Here is a 24,013-nt window from a genome sequence, read left to right on the forward strand (position 1 = left end):
GCAGTCCCAAACATGGTTAGAAGCCTACAGCTTCCTTTAGTTCTGCTAAACACTTGCTGGGTGTGAACAGAGAGCCAAAACAAACCTCTGTCTTCCCTTTCTGGCTCTGAGCTGGAGGAAGATGATGCAGGTGCAGAGACAGGGAAAGATATCACACCCTTGCATCTTTGTCCTTCATCTTACTCCATCTTCCAGTGGTGCAGCAGGCTCTTTGTAGCAAGGGCATGTTCTGGTGAGCACAAATTTTGAATTGGCTACCCAGGTTACACTAGCTTTACAAGCTCGTTATAAGACATTGTAGAAAAATCAGCAATGCTTCTGTTCACTGATTCCTGGAACTTTCTTGAAATGTAGGCTTCAGCTGCAAATATTACTGGAGCAGTGTGTGGGAATGAAACGCACACCACTTGTTCAGTGCAAGAATTAACCTCAAGAGATGATCCCAGAGTTGGATTATTTTCTATGACATGTCATGGGTGTTTAGAGTAAGATGCATCACCAAACCTCTTAAATCCGACATTATTTTTGCATTCAGGTACCTCAAAGCGACTTACACAGTAAAGCAACTGAGGGTGTGAACACACTACATTGTCAAAGCACACAATGCCCCCTTACCACAAAAACCTCTTAAATCCCACATTATTGGCTACACCAGCTCAGTTTCCTCTTCAGCTATTTGTCCGATCTAACCAACATCTGTTAGGATTTGAATGAGTACAAAGAATTTGAACCTGCTGTTTCTGGTAACAGTGATATCATCCCCACAAAAACGGACTGGCAAGCAAAAATGATAGAAGATCTACAGCTTGCCAGAACAACAGGGAGAATAAGAGGAAATTCAATACCAAAAGTTAATCAAGATCGGATAACATTTAAGGAAGATCTTAAAAAGGAGTGGCAACGTTAATCTCCTGACAGACCTAGAATGAATCTTGGAATATGGAGAATGTACATAGTAAAAGTTTATGGATATTAAACGAGAAGGCTAAATAAGAAGAAAGAAATGTGTTTTGCCAGACCAAGTGTAAATAGCACAATGAGAAGAATCGGAAGTTAGCTACCTGCGCCTTCCTCGCCTTCTCTTCCTTCGCTCGATCTCCTCAGACGCGTCCCTTCTTCGCCCGGCGAGCGGAGGCGCCACCTCATTGGCCAGCATCGAGCGAGCGTCACCCGCCCTCCCGCCTCCCTCTCCCAGAAACCAGCTTCCCATTGGTCCAGCCGTGTCCCCCTCCCTTTCCGTCAAACTTAAGAGTCCCGCCGCCAAATTCGCGGCAGCGGCAGCAACAGCTGATCGCTGGCGTCCCCGTGCACGCGCTTCTTCCCTCCGCGTGGAAGTTTGGCCCCTTTGGGGACCGCGAATGCCGCCGGCCGCTTTGGCTTGCTAGTTTCGCTTCCGCAGCCCAGCGCTTGAGCCATGGCCGAGAAGTTGCAGCCGCGCGCTTTGCGGCTCTCGCCTCCCGGCTTGGGCTTAGTCGAGGGGCGCGGGGAGCGAGGGGCCGTCAGGATGTTGGGGGACATGGATGAAGAAGACGAGGCCTTCCAGCTTCCGACGGGAGGGTGAGAATGCGGCGCCTCTCTGCGTGGGGGGAGATGCGGGGTGTGCGGGTGTCTTTGGGTCGGCGTGAGGCGGCGGGGCTGTGTGAGGGGACCATAGTTGTGTGTGGGGCTGGGGCTGCATGTGGGGTTGGGGCAGCATGTGGGACTAGAGCTGTATGTGGGGCTGGGGCAGCATGTGGGACTAGAGCTGTATGTGGGGCTGGGGCAGCATGTGGTAGTAGAGCTGCATGTGGGGCTGGGGCAGCATGTGGGACTAGAGCTGCATGTGGGGCTGGGGCAGCATGTGGGACTAGAGCTGTATGTGGGGCTGGGGCAGCATGTGGGACTAGAGCTGCATGTGGGGCTGGGGCAGCATGTGGGACTAGAGCTGTATGTGGGGCTGGGGCAGCATGTGGGACTAGAGCTGCATGTGGGGCTGCATGTGGGCTGGGGCAGCATGTGGGACTAGAGCTGTATGTGGGGCTGGGGCAGCATGTGGGACTAGAGCTGTATGTGGGGCTGGGGTGGGTGTGGGGCTGGGACTGCGTGTGCTTCTGGGGCTGTATGTGGGGCTGGGGCAGTATGTGGTTCTGGGGCTGCAGGTGGGACTAGAGCTGTATGTGGGGCTGGGGCAGCATGTGGGGCTGAGATGGGTGTGGGTCTGGGACTGTATGTGGTTCTGGGGCTGCATGTGCGGCTGGGGCAGCCTGTGGGACTAGAGCTGTATGTGGGGCTGGGGCAGCATGTGGGGTTGGGGCAGCATGTGGGGCTGGGGTGGGTGGGTGCAGGCTTGCGAAGGGTGATTCCGAGCACATGCAGAGGGGTTTGTCTGCAAATACGTGCTGTTAGGTGCTGAGAGAGAGGCGAAGTTCAGCTGAGCTAGGCGTCTTTGAGCCAGCAAGGTTCCTTCTCTCTTTATCTCTCTTTTTCCTTCTTTCTGTCTCTCTGCCTCACAGCGTTGCTGGTGAGGATGAAATGGGCGGGGTTTCGGCCAGCTAAGGATGAATTGGGAGGCGCTGGGTTGCATCCGACTAAGCTATGCGTTGGTTACGCCCGCCCATTTCAGTGGACCAACTCTGAGCTGAAACCGAAGTGCCTTGTGTTTTCACTGTTTCTTACATGCTTAGCTTTGGAGCATGCAGTGGCTAAAAAGTTCGCCTCTCATGATGATTGGGTGCGGGCGGCAGGGACCACTTCTTCTGTGCTAATGTTACACTGAGAGAGAGTCACAAAGTGAGCTTCATCTCCAAGTGGGGGTCTGCACCCTGATCTCCCAGGTCACAAGTTGGCATTCTAACTCCTGCCCTAAAGTGGGTGCCAGTAACAGGACTGAATGGAGGTGTTTTGTGGTCTTAGATTCCTTCTACAAAAGGAACCCTAAGAAAGATTTCTAGTGCCCTTTACACTGTGACATTTTAGGTGTTCAAAATAAGGGCACTGCACTGCTGCTTTTGGCAACACTGGCAGTGAGCAAAGGTCAGAGTGACATATAGCCAGTGGGAGTTGTAGTTCAGAAATTTATGGAGAACTGCAGATGCCCCCCCCCAATATTCAAAATATAGTCCGGTCCCCCACAAGGTTTGGGGGACAATGGACTGCCCCCCTGCTTAAAAAGTTTGCTGACCCCTGACCTATGTCTTCCCAGAATGTCACTCTCCCCAGAAGGGGAAGCCAAGCTCACAATCTCTGTTCCACTCGCTCCTTTTTTTAAAAGATAATTTTATTTATTTATACATGCAACAAGAAAAAAAAACACACAGAAAAACACAAATACCAACATCTATTGGTCTTAACACTAAAGACCCAACTTCCCGTCTATTCCATATTTCAAATTCATATTACGTATTGCCAATACACATTTTTTTCATAATTAAACTTATTCTCAATAAATCTAATTTCTTCTATCTACCTAGCAACTATCACTGAAGTTCTTCGAATGCTGCAACAGAATTTAAACTACTATATTTATTTTTCAGGTATTTTTTGAAAACCTCCCATTTAGAAACAAATTCTTGTTTTGATTTATTCTTTATTTTTTCTGATAAACCATCTAATTCGGCATATTCTGTCAGCTTTTGGATTCAATCTTGTATAGAGGGGATTTCATTACTCTTCCATTTTGCTGCGATCAAAACTCTTGCTGCCACCATCGCATATAAAAAGATACCCTTACTCTTTTGTGGAATATCCAGATCTGTTATTCCCAGGAGGTAGGCCTCTGGTTTTTTATTGAAAGAGATCTTTAGCATTTTTTGCAGTTCTGCATGTATACTCTCCCAGAATACCTGTATTTTCCTACATATCCACCACATATGGTAGAATGTTCCTGAGTCTCCGCATCTCCAACAATTACTTGACACATTTTTATACATTTTTGAAAGTTTCCATGGTGTTAGATACCATCGATGTTGCATTTTTTGAAAGTTCTCTCTAAATGTGTAACAGTTTGTGAATTTCCAATTGATCTTCCATAAATTTTCCCATTGGGCCATGGTTATTGGATGGCCAAAATCCTGGGACCACCTCACCATTGCCACTGTTACCTCCTCCTCCTTGACTGTCCAGTCAAGGAGGAGTCGGTAAGTTTTGGAAAGAGTTTTTCTTTTAGAGTTTACAAGATCAGATTCGAATCGGGAAATTTCTGCTGAGAACCCCTTTTGTTTGTCAGATTTAAATTTTTCAAATAACTGATGGTATTGGAACCAGTCTGAAATGTGTTCTCTTATCTCCTCAAAGTTTTTTAATTTTATTTGGTTATCCTCATTTTTTAGAAGTATTTTATATGTTGGCCAGCTTTCCCGAGTATATTTCCGTTTTACTGCTATGGCTTCTACTGGAGAAGTCCACCACGGGACTTTAGGCTCCATCAGGTCTTTATATTTTTCCCATACAGGAAAGAATGACTTTCTTCTTATATGGTTGGTAAAATTTTTATGAATTTTTGCTTTCCCATATATTAGGTAGGCGTGCCATCCCCAACGGTTGTCAAAACCTTCCAGGTCCAGGAGGTCCGGATCCTGCAACGTGCACCAATCTTTTAGCCAAGTGAAACAGGCAGCCTCGTAGTAAAGTTTTAGATCGGGTAGGGAAAAGCCTCCTCTCTCTTTTATGTCTAGTAAGATCAGGTGTTTAATCCTAGGTTTCTTCCCTTCCCGCAAGAATTTGGAAATTTCTCTTTGCCATATCTTGAGACAACCTGCTTCACCCAGTATCGGAATCATTTGAAATAAGAAGATTAATTTTGGAAGCACATTCATCTTTATAATGGAAATCCTACCCAGAAATGTTAATTTTAGTTTACTCCAGATTACCAAGTTTTTTCTAATCTCTAACCAAGTTTTGGTGTAATTATCCTGAAATAAGTTTATGTTCTTGGGGGTGATCGCTTTTGAAGAGATTTTCAGGCCCAATATTTTTTCTAAGTCGTCCTTTTCTTCTGTGGTTACATTTTTAACAAGCATTGCCACATCTCCAAATTCTTTAATCAGTTCCAGCACTCTTTTCAGACTTTCTTTAGGGTTTTCAGTCATAACAAGTAAATCGTCCGCAAAAGCTTTGATTTTATATGTTTTGTTTCCCAGAGTGATGCCTTTAACAAGCTCATCCTTTCTTATCTGATTGTTCAAGACTTCCATCACCAAGATAAATATCAGTGGTGACAGTGGGCAGCCCTGTCTTGTTCCCTTGTTTATTTTGCACTCCTCAGTAATTCTTCCGTTGATCAATTCTGCATATTGTTCCGAATAGATGGCATTTATTCCTTTACAAATATTTTCTCCCAGTCCGATTTCTTCCATTAATTTTTTCATAAACTTCCAGGACACATTATCAAAAGCTTTTTCAGCGTCTACCAACATAATAGCTGCTGGTTTATCAATTTTAATATCCAAATATTCTAATACATTAATCACACATCTAATATTGGATTGCATAAATCGTCCGGGAAGAAATCCTGTTTGATCTTTATGAATTATCTCTTTCAGCACCATTTTTAATCTATTTGCAAGAATGTCTGCGAATATCTTGTAATCGTTATTTAGCAGTGCAATGGGTCTGTAATTGGCCATGTTTGAGGCATCTGTTCCCTGTTTATGGATAAGAGTAATAAAGCTGTCCTTCCAGGTTTTCGGAAGCATTCCATTTGCCAGAATATTATTCATTAGGTCTTTCATGGGGAGAGATAATGCTTGTTCTAACTTTTTATAGTAATTAGCTGGAAGACCATCTGGGCCCGGTGTCTTTCCTAATTTTGATCTCTGTATAGCTTGTTGCATCTCCATAGCTGTTATTGGTGAGTTCAGGCTTTCAGTTTTTTCCTTAGGTATTATTGGTAGTTTATTTTTGCCCAAATAATCAATTATTTTTTCTAGAGTCTCTGGACCTTCTTTATATAGTTTTCCGAAAAAACTAGCAAAGTTTTTACTAATTTCCTTCGGTTCTTGAATCCATTTGTCTTCAATTTTAATTTTATTGATAATTCTATCTTCCTTTTTCTTCTTTAATTGCCAGGCCAGAAGTTTGCCAGGTTTATTTGCAAACTCAAAATGTCTATGTCTCAACCATTTTATCTTCCATTCTATCTCTTCATTTATTATCATGGAGAATTGCGTCTGTAAAATTTTTATACTTTGCTTAATTAGTTCATCATCTGGTTTTTGGAAAAGGATCCTTTCCTTTTTTCTGATTTCCTCCCAGATCTCCATTTTCTTCTTCTCCTTTATTTTCCTTTGGAATGTGTTTTGTTGTATAAAGAAGCCTCTTATGATGGCTTTACCCGCGTCCCAAACCGCCTCTAGATCTACTCCTTGATTTAAATTAAACTTAAAATATTCTTCTAAGATTTGCTTGGCCTTCTGTACAATTTTTTCATTGTTTGGCATACTCTCATTAAGTTGCCACCTTTTAACCTTTTATTCTTTTCCTTTAAAGTTAACCCAGACTGTGATCAGAAATTGTCCTTGGATGGATTTCTGCTTTTGTAATATTATTTAATAAATCCTTTGTTGTCCAGATCGCGTTGATTCGTCCCGCCGATTTATGTGGCTCTGAGTAATGTGTAAATTCTTTCTCTGTTGGATTCTTAGACCTCCAAGCATCAAACAAATTCAGGAGTTCTGTTAATTGGAAAAATGTAGTTGGGAGTTTGTTCTGCCTCTTTTCTTTCTTCTTTATTGTTCTGTCCATGTTTGGATTGACTACTCCATTAAAATCTCCTAATAATATAATTTCCCCCCCAAAAAAATTCTATGACTTTTTCTTCCAGGAATTGATAGAATTTGGATTTTCTTTCATTTGGTGCATAAATTCCAATAACTATCACTTTTTCATTATTGATCTTAACCTCTATAATCACTGTTCGACCTTTTTCATCATTGTAAAGCAGTTTTGGCTCCAGCTGAGGTTTTACATAGATTACCACCCCTCTCTTTTTTTCTTTACTTGATGCAATAAACTCAAGCCCCAATCTCTTATTTATTAATACTCTTTTATGGAGACTTCCGGGTTGACGCGATCTGGAAATGGCGGATTCCCTCTGAGCTGCGGAGGGAATCGGCTCTACCGAGGACGGGTCTTTGCCGCGCCGGCGATGCGGGGACCCTTAGAAACCGCAGGCGCGGAAGCCTGCGGACTGAAGACTCGGCGGGTGCCTTAAGCGCCCCCCCGATTCACGAAGAGCCTTTTTAAAGGCTGCGGAGAGGATACGGGGGTGGCGTGGCACTGAGAGTCGATCGCTACCTCGGTGGAGCGAAGCCACGAGCCATGACCAGAGAGCACTGACTTCCTTCCTTGAAAATTTGGACTGAAAGAATCACCCGTGAGTAAGACAGATTGGGACTTTAAAAAAGTTTTACCCTGAATTGGAGACGACCGGGGGGTGTGCTAAAAGGAAGTCCGCACCCCCCCCTGCAGACGATCTAAGCAACGACATAAGAGCTAAGCTGGAGAGCCTACCCTTGGTGGGGTGAGTTAAAAAGGACATTATCTTTCAAGATTTAGCTAAAGGAAATTTTGGGCTGGAGAGTGGAGTTTTGGAAACCTTCTTTTTGTTTTAAACAACCCCCCCTCCCGGGCTCGGGAACGTCCTGCCTTTGTGCCTGTGTAAGAGCTGCGGAGTTTGACAGCTGTCAAAGCTGTCAAACGGGCGGTTTAAAGTGGAAAAATCGCTATCTAAGATTCCTCTGGACTAAGACGAGTTATAATTGAGCCAAAATCGTTGGAAACAAAGTAATAATAATAAGTTAAAGGACTGTTGGAGAAAAGACTAATAAGTAACCAGATTCCCCCTAGGGGGAATTCTGTGAAACTACAATGGATACAATGGCTGTGGAAGGAAAGTTACTAGCGGAAATCGAAAGGATGTTTCAATTGGTGGGAATCTTACAAGAGCAGAGCTTGGCCATGAATAAACAACTTGTGACTATGACCTTGGGAACAGGCAACTCTGCTGTTTGTATTGAGGACCTGAATGAGAAAGAATCCACAGCTGAATGGGAAACAATATCTACAGAGGTGGAAGAGACTAAACAACAAGAAAAAGAGGAAGTAACCTTGGGAAGCAACAACCAAAAGCTGACATCTGTGGAACATAAGCAAGGAGACTCTGGGAACATATCTACCACAAGTCTGCGAAAGACACAGAAGAAGAAGGAGGAGGTCCCGGGACAATATGGAATACAGGAACTTAAAATAAAGAAATATGATTGGGGCCTCCGTCTGGACTTTGATTTTGAAGACACAGGCTTTGTGGAAATTTTTCAGCAGTTACTTTTAAATCTCCTTGTGGGAAGAGAATATATTTTGATGGTGAAAGAACTTTTTCCAGACTCGACGACTGACATAAAGGACTACCAACAAGACAGGCGGAGAGGGACTGAAAGAGACTTGAAAGCCTCGGACGTGAGGAACCCAGGCTGAGATTTTCAACTTTGGATTTTTATTGGGAAGGGACAAAAACCGGGGATGGGAGGGAGGGAAGAGGAGATTCTTAAAAACTCTTAAGACTTTTAGGTTTGGTTAATATGACTTCTAATTAAGATAAAATGAAAAATCGATGGAAGAGAACTTAAGTCCAACTTAGGAAAATCAATTTTTTATTATAAAAGAGGTAATAAGATGAATAAGATGGTTAAGAGGAGAAATACCAACTTGCTGATATAATCTTGGGAATTGGGATGCACGAGGGGGGGTGGGGGGAAGTCAGGGAACAAGGTTATGAAACGAGGATTTGCTGATTTTATACATGTTTTTGTCTTGTGTTTCTTTTTTGTGTGTGTTTTGTTTCTATAAAAGCAGAAAACCCAATAAAAATTTATAAAAAAAAAAATTAATACTCTTTTATGTTTTTCCGCTACATGAGTTTCTTGCAGACAGATTAGATCATATTTTTGCTTAACCAGAATATGTTCCACCTTGTTCCTTTTTGATTTTTCATTTAAACCATTTACGTTCCAAGTAATAAATTTATAATCCATACTTTATTTCTTATGATACGTCAACGGGTTAAAAAAATAAAAAAATTACACATTCAAGGTCTCAGTATACATTTAATAAATTCCCTTCTTAGATCTGTCTCCTAACTCTCAACTGTTTGTTCAATTTCCTCTGATTCTCCCAACAATTGCCTTTTTCCTCCGAGGTCTTTCCGGTACTTTCTCCAGAACTTGTCCGCATCTAATGCCGACAAGCACTTTCTATGTTTCCCTTTAAAGAAAAAAGAGATGCCTGCCGGGTACTCCACCTATAGTCCACTGCCTTTGCCTTTAGTGCCTCAGCCAGAGGTCTATAAGCTTCTCTCTTTTTTATCAACCGATTTGGAATAATCTTGTGGACGATAATATCATTTCCTTCTGATTGAAATTTCTTCTTGTTACTAGCTTGTAAAATTCTATTTCTGAAATCCATAGAGTTAAAAGAGACTAAACAATCAGCCGGCCAGTTGTTTGCTTTTGCTACATTAGATTTGACTCTGAATGCTTTTTCTATTTTTTGTGCTACTTCTGCTTCTTCTAGGTCTAACCAAGCTGCTAGCTCTTTTGAGATTTTTTTCTCAATTATTTCCTCTGCGTCCTCTGTTAGTCCTCTGAATCTTAGGGTATTCTCCCTTCTCTGCTTTTGCAACATCGCAATAGAGTCCAAAGTTGAATCCTGCTGTTCTTTCAGATCTGCTGTTTCTTTCCTTATCTTATCGCATTCCCTTTTCAACTCTCTATTTTCATTTTGTAATTTTTTCTGAGCTTCCTCTAGGTTCTGTGTTTTACCTTTAAGGTCTAGCACTATTTTCGTCAGTTCTGAATTTTTTTTGTACTAAATTGTTGACCTGAGTTGATAACTCAGCTGTTATTTTCACATTTTCATCTATTTTGACTCCCATTGAAATAAGTTTTTCTTCTGTTGCTTTTGCCTTTTCATTTACATTATTTTTTAAATCTTGGATATCTTTCTTCAAACTTAAAATTAATTCTCTCATATCTAGTGATTGATGCATGTCAGTTACAGAAGTTCTCCTGTTTTGTGAGGCTGAAACTGCCGCAGAACCTGTCACAGTTGTTTTTTTTACCATACATCACTAAGAAATTCAGTTAGCTCACTAGGTAATTTGTTCTCTTTCCTTCTGTCTTACAGATTGGATATCAATTAAGTTCAATCTTTCTTAATACAATCATGTCAATATTCCAATGTGATAATTAATGAATGTCAATTAAGTTCAATCTTTCTTAATACAATCACAACAATTTTACCAATCTGATAGTAATCTCCGGCCTATGTATCCACTAATTTTTATATTCCCAGTTTCACTAAATATATTTTAAATTGATTATGAACAATTATCTAATTAGTTACAGCCAAGCATCAATACAGCAATATCACAAATTCATCAGATCAAATAAATATAAACTAATCACTGACAGGATTCTAGTTTTTGAATCCATTACCCTCTGGTCTTTGGGGAAGGCTGCAACAAAATCGCCAACCTGCAGTGAAATATGAGCATCTGCGAATGAAGTGAATGGTTACTTTTTTTTCTGCCCAGGACCAGGCTGGCCTCTCTCTTTGAACAGGATCAGACAACTACAGAATCTGGAAATGTGCTCTTCCAATACAGGCCATCCAAGCGGGCCAAAATTAGTCATCCAGCTACCGGTAAGTAAACTGTTCACAATGCCCAGGAACATAAGATGAGCCCTTGTGGACCAGGCCAGTGGCCCATCTAGTCCAACCTTTGGTTCTGAAGCCCCACATAATCAACTGGGTTGGTCTGTGACAACTCACGAGTAGTGCTGGGGAGAGACCCCTGACCTGGGGCCCCAGAAAGGTGCTGGTGGTCTGTATTCACCACACTGGGGTAGATGGACCCAGTGGTTTGACGCCATACAAGGCAACTTCCTGTTTTTCATTAATCTGAGCAACTGGCTTGGTCCCAAGACAAGGGAGCTAACTTGGCCTGATGTTTGCAAGCAATGCTCTGTTTGCGACAGCGCACTTACCCTTCTCATGTGCTGCTCCAGCTGCAGGTCTGTCTACCCAGAAGGATCCTCCTGCAGCTGCTGCTGCTGCACCCACTGATGCTCCTGTGCCCACAGCAGCAGTGCAGTCAGTTTTCTTCGCTACAGTTGTTCATGCATATTTGTTGTGAGTACTACAGCAGAGGGGATGAGCTGCAGGGTGTTCTTGCTACCCAAGTCCTGTGCTCACATCTTTTGCAATCATCTCTCCATCTTGCCTGGCTTCTTTGGAAAGAGGTGGAACTGAACAACAGTTGGGGGTGGTCGATTAGGGTGAATGGGGCACTGCCAACTCAACCTCAGCCTGCCCCCACCTGCCTGTTGTTGTTTTTTTACTTCCAGCCAATCAGGCTGTGGATATCATTGACTCTGGCTCAATGTGCTGTTGATTTCCTTGCCTTATGCCACACCAGTGAAAGCAGGTCCAGTAGGAAGGTACCCCCTCATTCTGCCCTCAGCTGCCTCCCACCTACCTATCTTCTTACGTCCAACCGATCCAGAGGGCAGGACTGCCTGTCAGCTTCCTCTTCCCCCTCAGTCTCCATGCTGCCATGGTAGAGCACAGCAGGGAGGAGGATGGGGACAGTAATAATAATAATAATAATAATAATAATAATAATAATAATAATAATAATAATTTATTATTTATACCCCGCCCATCTGGCTGGGCCTCCCCAGCCACTCTGGGCGGCTTCCATAAAAACCAAAAATACAATAAAATATCGCACGTTAAAAACTTCCCTGAACAGGGCTGCCTTAAGATGTCTCCTGAATGTCAGGTAGTTGTTTATCGCTTTGACATCTGCTGGAAGGGCGTTCCACAGGGCGGGCGCCACTACCGAGAAGACCCTCTGCCTGGTTCCCTGTAGCTTTGCTTCTCGCAATGAGGGAACCGCCAGAAGGCCCTCGGCGCTGGACCTCAGCGTCCGGGCAGAGTGATGGGGGTGGAGACGATCCTTCAGGTATACTGGACCGAGGCCGTTTAGGGCTTTAAAGGTCAGCACCAACACTTTGAATTGTGCTCGGAAACGTACTTGGGAGCCAATGTAGGTCTTTCAAGACCGGTGTTATATGGTCTCGGCGGCCGCTCCCAGTCACCAGTCTAGCTGCCGCATTCTGGATTAGTTGTAGTTTCCGAGTCACCTTCAAAGGTAGCCCCACGTAGAGTGCATTGCAGTAGTCCAAGCGGGAGATAACCAGAGCATGCACCACTCTGGCGAGACAGTCTGCAGGCAGATAGGGTCTCAGCCTACGTACCAGATGGAGTTGGTAAACAGCTGCCCTGGACACAGATTTGACCTGTGCCTCCATGGACAGCTGTGAGTCCAAAATGACTCCCAGGCTGCGCACCTGGTCCTTCAGGGGCACAGTTACCCCATTCAGGACCAGGGAATCCTCCACACCTACCCGCCTCCTGTCCCCCCAAAACAGTACTTCTGTCTTCTGGATTCAACCTCAATCTGTTAGCCGCCATCCATCCTCCAACCGCCTCCAGACACTCACACAGGACCTTCACCGCCTTCACTGGTTCTGATTTAAAAGAGAGGTAGAGCTGGGTATCATCCGCATACTGATGAACACCCAGCCCAAACCTCCTGATGATCTCTCCCAGCGGCCGCATGTAAATGTTGAAAAGCATGGGGGAGAGGACAGAACCCTGAGGCACCCCACAAGTGAGAGCCCAGGGGTCTGAACACTCATCCCCCCCACCACTTTCTGAACACGGCCCAGGAGGAAGGAGCGGAACCACTGTATAACAGTGCCCCCAGCTCCCAGCCCCTCAAGACGGTCCAGAAGGATGCTATGGTCGATGGTATCAAACGCCGCTGAGAGATCCAGCAGAACTAGGAAACAGCTCTCACCTTTGTCCCTAGCCCGCCGGAGATCATCAACCAATGCGACCAAGGCAGTTTCAGTCCCATGATGAGGCCTGAATCCCGACTGGAAGGGATCCAAATGGTCCGCTTCTTCCAGGCGTGCCTGGAGTTGTTCGGCAACCGCTCGCTCAATCATCTTGCCCAGGAATGGAAGATTTGAGACTGGGCGATAGTTGACCATCGTGGCCGCATCTAAATATGGTTTTTTAAGAAGCGGTTTAATAACCGCCTCTTTCAGCGGGTCTGGGAAGGCTCCCTCACGGAGGGAAGCATTCACCACCCCACGAAGCCCATTGCCCAGTCCTTCCCGGCTAGCTTTTATAAGCCAGGATGGGCAAGGATCCAGGAGACAGGTGGTTGGTTTCACTGGTCCAAGCAGCCTGTCCACATCCTCGGAGGTAACAGCCCTAGACTTAGCTGGCCCTTCTTGTCGTTGGCTCTGGTGCCACCTAGAGTTGTGCTCCCTCCATTCACCCCATTGAGGCACTAGCCCACACCGAACTGAAATGAGGATAGAGACCTCCTGGGATGGGGAGCTTGTGGGCTGATAAAATGTTGCTGGACTGCTACCACCCACCCCCCACATCGCCCCTCTCCGTTGGCCAGATGGCCTGGGCTGATGGGAGTCACACAACCCCTGGGAAGTCTTTGTAAAAAGCTGCTTAATATAACCCATGGGGTTGGCATGGTGGCAACAATTGTGGGAAGCTAAGAGGTGTTCTCTTCTCACTCCAGTACCAATGGGAAATATGTGAAACATGGCAAGTATGGAGCAGCTGTAGTGGGCAGCAATGCAACCAAGGAGGTAAGAGGAGGAGGTGTGGTGTCTTGAAGTAGCCTGGCTTTCTGCCAACCTGCTGTCCTCCAGATGTTTGGGACTACAGCTGCTGTTGGTCCTAAACATCTGGAGGATACAGGGTTGATGTAGGTTGGGCTAAGGAAATGCTTCCCTTTGTCTGAATCCTGGTTTCCTGATGGTGTCTTACTCTGGAAAAAGCAAAGGTGCTGTTTTGGCTCCTGTCTCTTTCTGCCCAATCAGCTCACAAGGGTTATAGCTCCCATTTTTCTTATTCTGACCTCACTTCTCTACAAAAAGTATTCGCAGCAGGGAAGGGGCTGTCACTCAACAATACAGCATCCACTTTGCAGACAGAAGCTCCCAAATCCAATCGCTAGCTCCTCTGGGTAGGGCTGGGGACACTGCTGCCAGTCAGAGTAGGCAGTCCTGAGCTAGAGAGACCAGTGGTTTGATTCAGTCCAAGGCAGCTCCCTGTGCTCTTATGTAACTAGAACCATGTGGACTAGCATCTTGACAAAAGAAGGGCCTAGAGGATATTGTGTGCGGAGTGGATAGAGGGAGGTGAGACAGTAACTTTGTCGTGGCTTGAAAAATCAATAAACGTTCCCACCACACTCAAAAAAGGAAGGGGGTTTCAGCAGCTTATGTTGCAAAAGGGATTCAGTTTTTCCAGCCTCTGTCCTTTCAGCCCAGCCAGTAGCTCTTCAGTGGTTTCTTCTGCCCCACTTTGCTGTGAAAGGATTCCCAGGTGTTTTACAAGCAACAGATAAAATATGTCAGGAAACATATGCATTTATTCCAGGAAGACTCTGGTATGATTGCCTTGTCCCACTCCCCTGTTGCAGGTGAGGGTGGTGGGGACAGGATAAAACACTGGGCTGTCATTCCCGTTTAGCTGATTGGGCGGAAAAGGACAGATCTCACCCCTTGGTTTCTCCAGGTGTAGGGAGCCTTTGGTCCTCCAGATGTCCCTGAACGACAGCTCCCATCACCCCTCTCCACTGGGCATGTGGCAAGAGCCAATGGGTGTTGTAGCTCAGCACCAAAGGTTCCCCACGCCTGCTCCACTGTAATGAAGTCACTCCACATGTAACTAAGCCAGGCACCTGCAACCAACGCAATTCCTACGATGAACACCTCTGATGTATTTGTATGTTAATGTGTCATTTGGCTGTTGGGGTGCTGTGGAAGTGCTGCCTGGTATAAGAGCAGCTCCAGGTGCTTTTGAAAAGAGCCAGCCCCGTAGTTTTTGATTCCTCACTTTTGCTCTTGTTTTCTTCTGTCCTTCCATCTCTTGTGGAATCCAGTACAAAGTGCTTCTTTATATCAGCCAGCTGCAGCAGATTGCGACCGCCAGCATCCATGCCTGTTTTGTATTCACGGTAAGCTTTGACGTTGAGACCTGCAAGGACCATGGCATGGGCTGAAGCTAAGCAGAATTCTTTGGTGGTTGGAAATGCACATTGTATATGAGGTCTCAGCTGTGGTCAATTAATTTCAGTGGGTCTGCTTTGAGTAGGGCTAATGCTTGTTGCAGGAGTGCCTGGCATGCTCTGGTCCATGGGGTCACAAAGAGTCGGACACGACTAAACGACTAAACAACAACAACAATGCTTGTTGCAACCCATTAGATTTGAATGGTGTTAGAACCAAGGGGCCCCTCTATGGATAAAATGCTTACATGGAGGCAACAAAGTAAAGGAAATGACATTCTACCTACTGTAGCTAACATCCCTTGGGGTAGCCCTCCACCTCGAAATCCTATAGCATTTTTCCATTTCTAAACATGACACACTACAGACGTTGATGTGTGTGTGTGTGTGTACTTAGAGTAGACTCACTGAAATTAATGCACCAAATTCGTCATGTCCATCAATTTTCATGGGTCTGCTCTGAGTAGGGCTAACATTGGGACACAACCCAAAGTCTTTAGCAATACCCATCAGGAAGAAAGTTGTTTTGAGCAGAGGCTGTCTGCTGCTCAGAATTCCACTTTCTCCTTTCTCTTTCCGCAGGTGAAGCCCAACAACTACTGCACATTTTATGATGATCAGAGGCAGAATTGGTCCATCATGTTTGAATCAGAAATGGCGGCTGTGGACTTCAGCAAACAGGTGCCAGAGGCGTGCATTGCATTTTGGGGTGGGGGGTGACTGTCCTGCAGACACTAAACTAGTGTTCTCGGGAGGTCAGCTCTCTTGCATCAGTCACCAGAAGCTTTCTCTGCCAACTACTAAGAAGCATCCAGGGAGGGCAAGGAATGGTGGTGTAGCCAGTTGGGGCCTTTTCAGGCCCCTGGGGTCTTCAGCCAGTGCTGCACTGGGTCAGATTGCATAGGTGCAGATGACAATGCAGGCTAATGACACAAAGGGGCTTGGTTCTTCCTCCTTGCAGCTGTGCATTGCCAAGTATAACAGCAGCCGTTCTCCTGACTCAGTGCTGTGTCAGGATCTTGTTCTCGGAAACGGCCAAGGTGTGGCAACTGGAGATGTCCTGGAGATCACTTTTACAGGCTGGCTGTTCCAGAACGGTAGTCTTGGGCAGGTGAGACCTGGCAGAGGGGGTGGCTGGGGATGATTGGGGTTGAAGTCTCTAGCAGCACTGCATGGCCACAGCTTTCCCACTCCTGGTTTATAGATTGCATACAGCCCTTTTCTCCCACAACCCCATCCTTTTGCCTTTCAATAACATTGCAAGGAAATGAAACAGGAGAGGGACTTGGTGAGGCTCACTCAGCTTGCTTCACAGCTCAATGTGCCTTTGACCCCAACCCCAATGGGCTCTAGCCAGTGCTTTTCCATGGGGTTTGCATTGGTTGCTCTCCAGAGGTGAGGCCTTGCCCAGCCTTGCCTCCCTTTCTCAACTGGAGATGCCAGGGAGGGAACCCAGGACCTTCTTCCTAGGAAGCACATGCTGTTAGGCCCTGAGCTACACTGTCTTCAAGGACTAGATCTATTTCTCAACCTTATTCTACCCAATCTGCAACATGGGAGACACTGCTAGGTAGGGGATTCAACATAGAAAGCTGCCTTGCACTGCATCAGGCCACTGGTCTAGGTTGGCATCGCCCACATTGAGTGGCAGTAGCTCTCCAGGCTTCCAAGCAAAAGCCTTTCCCTGACCTTACCTGAAGATGCCAGGGTTGAACCTGGAACCTTTTGCTTGTAAAACAGGTGCTGTGTCCCTGAGCTGTGCCCCGTCCTTCGATACTCATTGCTGTTGGCTCAGCAGTGGGAGTAGCAAAACGTAAACCTATTATCTTCTGCAGTAAAAGTAATTTCACCCCATTGACCTTCCACTTTTGGAACAGGTTTTCGACTCAAATATATACGCAAAGTTGCTGCGTGTGAAGCTAGGCTCTGGTAAAATCATCAAGGTAAGATGGCGCTATCTTCCCACTGCAGTGCAAGGTCCCAGTTAGGGATTGTTGCCTCCACTTCCACATCTAAGCAGAGTTCAGCAGCCCGGGCTATGTGGAAGGCTGAATAGCAGTGATGTTTTTTGAGCTCAGACCCTGATCAAATGGCTTCCTCAAGAACGGCAGGCAGGTAGCTGTCCCAGCTTGTCTACGCCTGCCATGATCTGCTGGAGTGGGAGGCCCAAACAGGGTTCCTCGATCCCTGCAAAATTCCTCATCCTGCCCTACTGGTCAGTCAGGCTTGGCCTTTCTTTACAGGAGGGGTGGGGAACCTCAGGCCCAGCAGGGACTGAAACTGGCCCTCAGGATTCACCCCAGGCCATGCCCCTCGCCAAGCCTGCTCTGTGGCCTGGACCAAAACAGTCCTGGACCTCCAGTGTTGCCTCTTGCTGTCCTGAATGAGAGACAGGGGGGAGTGTGAGTGGGTGTCTAAAGTAGCCTATTGTACAAAGGGAAAAATTACATTCGTTGCCCCTCCCACTTTCCCCTTTTGCCCTGCCCACTCCTGGCATGCTCCTCCCCACCATGAAGGTTGCCCCAGAGGGAATGTTTTTCATCCCTGCTTTAAACTACAGTACTGTCCTCAAGAGTGCAAGAGAACTGTCAGTATTCCTGTGCCCTGCTCTCAACCAGCCTTTACCAACATGACAAACATACACACGGATGCTGTTGGCCCTTAGCGAAGGCGGTCACCCAAATTTGTTTTCTGCTTGGTTCTCCGTTTCTGGAACTTGAAGGCCTGGGAAGATGCGATAATTGGCATGAAGAGAGGAGGCAGGCGGTTCCTCCTCATCCCGCCAGCATTGGCTTACAGGCTTTTGGCAGAATCTGAACGCATTCCTCCAGACTCGACCCTGGCCTTTGAGGTGGAAGTCAAACGGGTGAGTGTGTCCTCCTCCCAACATGTTAGCAACCAAGAGAACCTCAGAAGGTTGTTGGGTGGTCAGTCTACTGCCTGGATAAGGTTCTACAAATGGAGGCAGTGGTTGCTTTGACCAGACTCTATGATGCCCCTCTTTTGCTCCCTTAGGTGTGGTCTGCTAAGGGCGCTGACTCCGCCGGACAAAGCCTGGGCCCCAGGGACTCCCTCACACCTTCACCAGCACCACAATCAGAAAGCCCCGCTACAGACCCAGCCTGGCTGACTTCTCCTACTCCCGCTCCAAAGCCAGGGTGAGAAATAAATTGAGGGTGCTCTTAGCTTTTTTTTTTTTTTAAAGAAATTTTTATTGGTTTTTCACAATTTTTATAAACACAAACATTACACAATAACAACAAACAAACACATAAACAAACATGTATAATTTCGAATCCTTATTTCTTAAACCTTACTTCACCGACTTCCCCATACCTCCCCTTTCTGCATCCCAATTTCCAAGTTCGTTTCAGAAAATCCCACCCCTTGATTATATCAAATGTCGGTGCTCTTAGCTTTTAAGCCCTCCATTCTCCCAGTTGTCGCATCCTAACTCTGCAGTAAACAGGTTGCCACCTCTGTGTTTGAGGCTTTTGGCCTTCACCTCAGCTGCATAACTCAGGCCCCATCTGCACTGTACCACCTTGGCATCTACGGATGAAGTCCGGTATACAAATTCAATAAATCATAGTAAATCATACGTTCCAAATAGCGCCATGCCATTTTCAACAGGTGTGGCTTCCCTTGGGGAGGTAATGAGGTGGGGTAGGTGAGGGCTTGGCCAAGGCAGAGTCCCAAAGGCCAGTTGAGTATCCTACCCCTTAACAGACTCTTCCTACTGTGCTCAGGTTTGTTAACTCCCTTCCTTCCATACTGCAGGGAGCCTAAAGCTCAGGTGGCCTGGCTCAATCCCCAGGAACCCCAAGGCTGCTGCCAGTCTGAGTGGACAGTACTGGGCTGGATGGACAAATAGAGGAATACAGGAATATAGCCAGTGTGGGGTAGCAGTTAAGAGGGTCTGTCAGAGTAAGATATGGGAGACCAGGGTTCCAATCCCCACTCTGCCTTGAAGGTGACCTTGGGCCAGTCACACTCTCTCAGCCTAAGCTACTGTATTTTCCGCCCCATAGGACGCACCGGCCCATAGGACGCATCAAGTTTTTTGGGGGGGAAATAAAGGGGGGGAATTATTCCCCCCCCCCAGGCGCGTGTGGGGCCGGCAGCGGGGAGAAGCCCGCCTTCAGATCAGGTCCGGGGACAGCGGGGAGACGCGCTGCGCCTCCCCTCTGTCCCCGGAGCTTGCGGGGCTGGCGGCGGGGTCTCCCCACTGTCAGCCTCCAAACCACTTCGGGAGACAGAGGGATGGCGGCGTTCCGCCTCCCTCTGTCCCCTGACCTTGTGGGGCTGGCGCTGGGGCTCTCCTGAAGCCTGGAGAGCAAGAGGGGTCGGTGCGCACCGACCCCTCTTCCTCTCCAGGCTTCAGCGAAAGCCTGCATTCGCCCCATAGGGCGCACACACATTTTCCCTTCATTTTTGGAGGGGAAAAAGTGTGTCCTATACGGCGAAAAATACGGTACCTCACAGGCTTGTGAAGATAAAAAAGGGAGGAAAACTATATACCAGTATTTGAGCTCCTTGGAGGAAAGATGGAACATAAAATAAGAACTATTATGATATAAAGGATAGAAGCTCTCCTAGGGTGGCTTTTGAAAAGTGAGATCTACATATGATACAGCCTTGATTTATTATTATTTTTCACATGAGAGGATGGAAAGTATCAAATCATGCAAACATTCACGTGTGCAAAAAACAATTCTTCCCCCAGCTATGTGGAGCAGGGCAACCTGATATTTGAGCAGAGCAACATCTCACTGCAGAGGACCATGGAGCACACCCAGGCAAGGGTCCTACATGCTGAAGAGGAGAAGGTAAGCCCTGGCAGCGTGACAGCCACAACAGGAAGGCCAAGTGACTGAGGCTGTGGGGAGGGCAAGTGCTATCCCAGGATCCCGTCCTTGAGTTCACAATCGATAGTGCAGGTCACTATTCCCCTTTGCCTGCAGGCCAGAAATAAGTTAAATTTCTGAGCAGCAGCAACAACAAAATAGAACAAACGACTGGCTAGGTATACATGCACATACAGGTAAAAGATTCATAAGCTTCAGGTAATCCTTTGAAAAGCACCTCAGGATGAATTTGAGAGGACAGAATGTCCCTTTAAAATTTAACACAGTGACTAAAAAAAAATGCACCACATTGGTCCACAGTAAGATCTCATTGGCTGCATTCACATGCCATGCTAAACTGTGGATTGGCATGATGTGAGCAAGGACAGTGAATGTCCCCCTCATTTCCTCCTATGCAGCCAAGAAGAAGGGTGTGAGAGTTTCCACTTCTAGGTAACTGCTGCTTCCTCTGTTGTCTGGACTGAGAACAGCCATTAATGTTAAGTAGAATTAGTTTCTGAAGTTAGCTTATAGAAACAAACATTTGAAGTTGGTGTGTTTGATATTACCCATAGTTGATGTTAGCTGCAGCTCATTGTACCAGGCAACACAGCAAACCATGGCTGGGCATAAGTGTCAGGGTTCCTGGCCGCATGAGAGGAGGAGATGTAAGGGAAGAGCATGCAAGTCCAGGTTTGCTGTGGCCTGTTCTTGCTTGGGCATCAGCGTGCAAACCCTGCCATTAAGGGATCTTCCATGCATCTTACCCTGAGGCCGCTGGGATTTTCAGTGATATAATCAGCCCTTGGACCACAGAATAAGCAGAGTGCTCTTAACCCAGAATGCCATTGCCTCTTTTGATAAAACTTTCTCCCCTCTTGCTGTTCTTGCTTCTAGTGGTGTTAACTCTCCTCTCCTTGTCGCCGCTTTTCTCTCTAGCACATGCCGCCACTGGATCAGGGGTGGGACCAGGTGAGGCATTGTGCTTGGGTGTCCTGATCACCTGAGCACTTCCTTATTCCTTTCATACTTTCCAGGTCAACCATTTCATACTTTTAGCAGGGGAAAACCCACGCCTTCTGCAGGTGTCTCTTGTTGCGAAGCCTCTCTGTGCCTTGGCATCCCAGCTTCAGTGACAATGGGTTTTCCTAAATCAGGGGTGGGGGGACTCCAGGCCCCTGGACCAAAGGCCACTTTCCAGGCCTATGTGTCTGGCCCTCAAAACTCCTTCCAAGCAACGCACTCTCACCAGTCCTACATTGCACCCTCCTTGAGTGCTTTTGCCTGGCTGGATCAGGCCCAAAGCCCGTCTTATTCTCACAACCAGATGTCCCAAAAGGGAATTCTACAAACAGGATCTGTGCTCACCCCACTTGCAATTCCCAGGAACAGCATGCTGCCTCCAACGGTGGAGGTTAGACCTTGTGGCTGCTGGCTGTGTATAGCTTTTCCTGCCCCATTGTTTTGTCTAAGCCGCTGCTAAAGCCATCTAACTGTTTGGCCTTCATTTTATCTTGTGGGAGAGAGCTCTGCTGTGTGAAGATGTCCTTTCTTTTGTCTGTCCCGAATTTTCTGGGGAAATCTTTCCTGCTCTCCATTTTATGCACCTTTGTCGTGCATGCTTTCTCCTGAACTAACTAAAAAGCCCAAGGCTTCTGCCTCCCCCTGCTCCTCATAGCCTTGCCAGTAGACCAGTTCTTCAGGGTGTTTCCTGGGAGACTCATTCTTAGCATTTGGGAGCCTCCAAAAGCACAGCTCTTGCATCCTCCCAGGAAAGGTCTTGTGGGCACTCCTTCCCCATATGTTCTCCTGTCTCTTCTGCCCCTTTGCGTTGCAGGTCAGGATCAGCAAGGAGCTAGCGGAAAGCATGGTGCGTATCTCCCAAATCCAGCATAGGTTGATCTGTCTTCAGAAGAAGGGGATGGATTACCACTCCCAACTGAATGAAGCCCTGACAGAGTCGGAGAGGCAGAAAGCCCAGGTCAGCCGACTCCGTGCACAGCTGGCAGGTAAGGGAAGCTGAGAGGAGGCGCTGAAAAGGCAGAAGAGCACTATCCAAGCACATGCAGAGTAGTTTTATCATCCTAGGAAATTCTTTAGGTTGCAGGTAGGGAGCCTGTGGCCCTCCAAGTATTACTGGCCTTCACCTCTCATGAGCCCCAGCAAGCGTAGCCAGGGATGATGGGGTTGGAGTCCAGCAACCTCTGGAGGTCCTGCTCCTTAGGGCCTCCTGCAGTGTAGCTGTTAAAAATCAGACACACAATCTCCAAAATACTCTTGACTTTAATTCCATCCGTTTAAAAAGGGCAAGCTTCTGATCTCTACAAACTTGATTGATTGTATTTCTATGCTGCTTTTTGTTGAAATGAATCTCCAGATTACAAAAAATAACATAATGTAACATAATAGAAAATGGGTTTGTGCAGATTCTGCACCTTCCTTGCCCTGCATGCAAGAGCAGAGCAGTGTAAGAGTGAGAAGAAACGTGTGATCTGTCTATAAACCCCATGATCATGACAATTATAACAAATAAAGGCTTGACATATCTCACTTTGCATGTCATGAGTTATTTCATATTTTAGTTTCACCTTTTAAGTTGAATTACTGAAATAAACGAACTTTTCCACGATATTCTAATTTTTCAAGTTTCACCTGTATGTCTTTAAAGTTACACGGAGGCCCCATCCACACTATACAGCGTTATCATGCCACTGCAGTCAGTCATGGCTTTCTCCCAAGGAATCCTGGGAAGTGTGGTTTGTTCCACCTGCCAATAGTTGTGTAGAAGTGGAGAGCCCTGCTTAAGCGGCCATTTCCAGCATAGTTTAACAGTCTGGGAATTGTAGCTGGGGGTGGTGGCAGACTGGGGTGTCCCACCACCTCTCAGCACCCTTAAGAGAATGTTCCCATTTCCCAGAATGTTTTGTGGGAAGCTGTGAGTGTTTGACGCATATAGTGCAGATGGCGCTGTACTTAGGCTTAGCTAAAGCAGTGGATGGAAACAAGGACATGCACTGTAACCAGCTCTCTGCCCCACCTCCACAGAACTTCAGAAATCGTCTGACGACATGAAAAGCAGATACCAGGAGGAGAAGCTGAGTGGGAAGAAGTTGGATGAGAAGGTGGCAGCCCTGGAAGAGGAGAATCTGGAGAAGGAGAATCTGGAGAAGGTAGTGCCCAGGGGTGGCAAAAGTCATCACCCGAGGCCAGAAGTGGCTCCCTGGAAAACTCTCTTAGGATTCTCCCAGGGCCACACCCCTCTCCCTCCCCCCCCCAGCTTTGCACCCTTGACTGTTCTTTGCCTCCCTGGAAGATCTAATAATAATAATGATGATAATGATGAAATAATCTATACCCCGCCCATCTGGCTGGGCTTCTTCTTTCATTCTTAAATGGAGGATTGAAAGGGACAAGTGGGGAAATTAACGTATGTTGCTCCACCTACTTTTACTCCTGGCAGACGGCCCCCAAGAAGTGATAGTCAGTGGAGTCTAGTCTATTAGGCAAACAGGGCACTGCCCTCACCCAGCCACCACTGGCTTGCCTTCTTCCTTACAGCCAATCAGGATGTGGCTCTGCCTGTCATTGGACTCCTTGCCTTCTGCCCCACCCACCTCAATGGGCAGGAGCCACCTATCCTTGGAACACCTCTGCTCACTCCTCATGTCTGCCGTAGGTCTCTCTGCTTACTGTTTATTACAAGGGCTCTTGAACTGTGGTCTGCAGACCACCACTTAGTTAATGCTGGTTTCCTTCTAGCTTTCCCTGCTTAAAACCACAAGAAGCTCAGGGAACGAGAAGCTGTCACCACAGCAGGAACAGCCAGAGCCTGTGAAAGGCAAGGTCAGTGGGACTCTCTTAAAACGTCTTGATGGAGGGTCTGCGGTTCTAATGTGTCCCACAAGCTTGTTACACATCTGTGCTGTGAACCTGTGATGCTGTGTAGTAATGCAGAGACTGAACTGCATTACTGTATATAGAGCTTAGCGTTAGCTGAAAAAGCAACTCATAAATTACA

The 24,013-nt window shown here is 46.5% G+C and overlaps 1 protein-coding gene across 2 annotated transcripts in view; it reads left to right on the forward strand.

The window, feature by feature from the left end:
- The window catches only part of LOC310698429 (FK506-binding protein 15-like), a 268,796-nt gene that overhangs the window by 238,988 nt on the left and 5,795 nt on the right, over positions 1-24,013 (forward strand). Inside the window, exons 1-15 of one of the 2 annotated variants that reach the window (XM_083485534.1) lie at positions 1,273-1,557; positions 10,568-10,677; positions 11,043-11,166; positions 13,652-13,721; positions 15,023-15,097; positions 15,731-15,829; positions 16,110-16,259; positions 17,026-17,091; positions 17,871-18,014; positions 18,164-18,306; positions 19,875-19,977; positions 20,935-20,967; positions 21,833-22,004; positions 23,041-23,165; positions 23,755-23,838. In XM_083485534.1, the coding sequence (XP_083341660.1) occupies positions 1,415-1,557; positions 10,568-10,677; positions 11,043-11,166; positions 13,652-13,721; positions 15,023-15,097; positions 15,731-15,829; positions 16,110-16,259; positions 17,026-17,091; positions 17,871-18,014; positions 18,164-18,306; positions 19,875-19,977; positions 20,935-20,967; positions 21,833-22,004; positions 23,041-23,165; positions 23,755-23,838 (1,641 nt within the window). In that variant the 5' untranslated portion in view covers positions 1,273-1,414. Of the gene's footprint in view, positions 1-1,272; positions 1,558-10,567; positions 10,678-11,042; positions 11,167-13,651; positions 13,722-15,022; positions 15,098-15,730; positions 15,830-16,109; positions 16,260-17,025; positions 17,092-17,870; positions 18,015-18,163; positions 18,307-19,874; positions 19,978-20,934; positions 20,968-21,832; positions 22,005-23,040; positions 23,166-23,754; positions 23,839-24,013 lie in introns of those variants that run through there. The other variant, XM_083485533.1, reaches the window with a different exon arrangement.

This window comes from Podarcis liolepis (assembly GCF_965112155.1).
Source record: "Podarcis liolepis genome assembly, chromosome: Z".
NCBI lineage: Eukaryota > Metazoa > Chordata > Lepidosauria > Squamata > Lacertidae > Podarcis > Podarcis liolepis.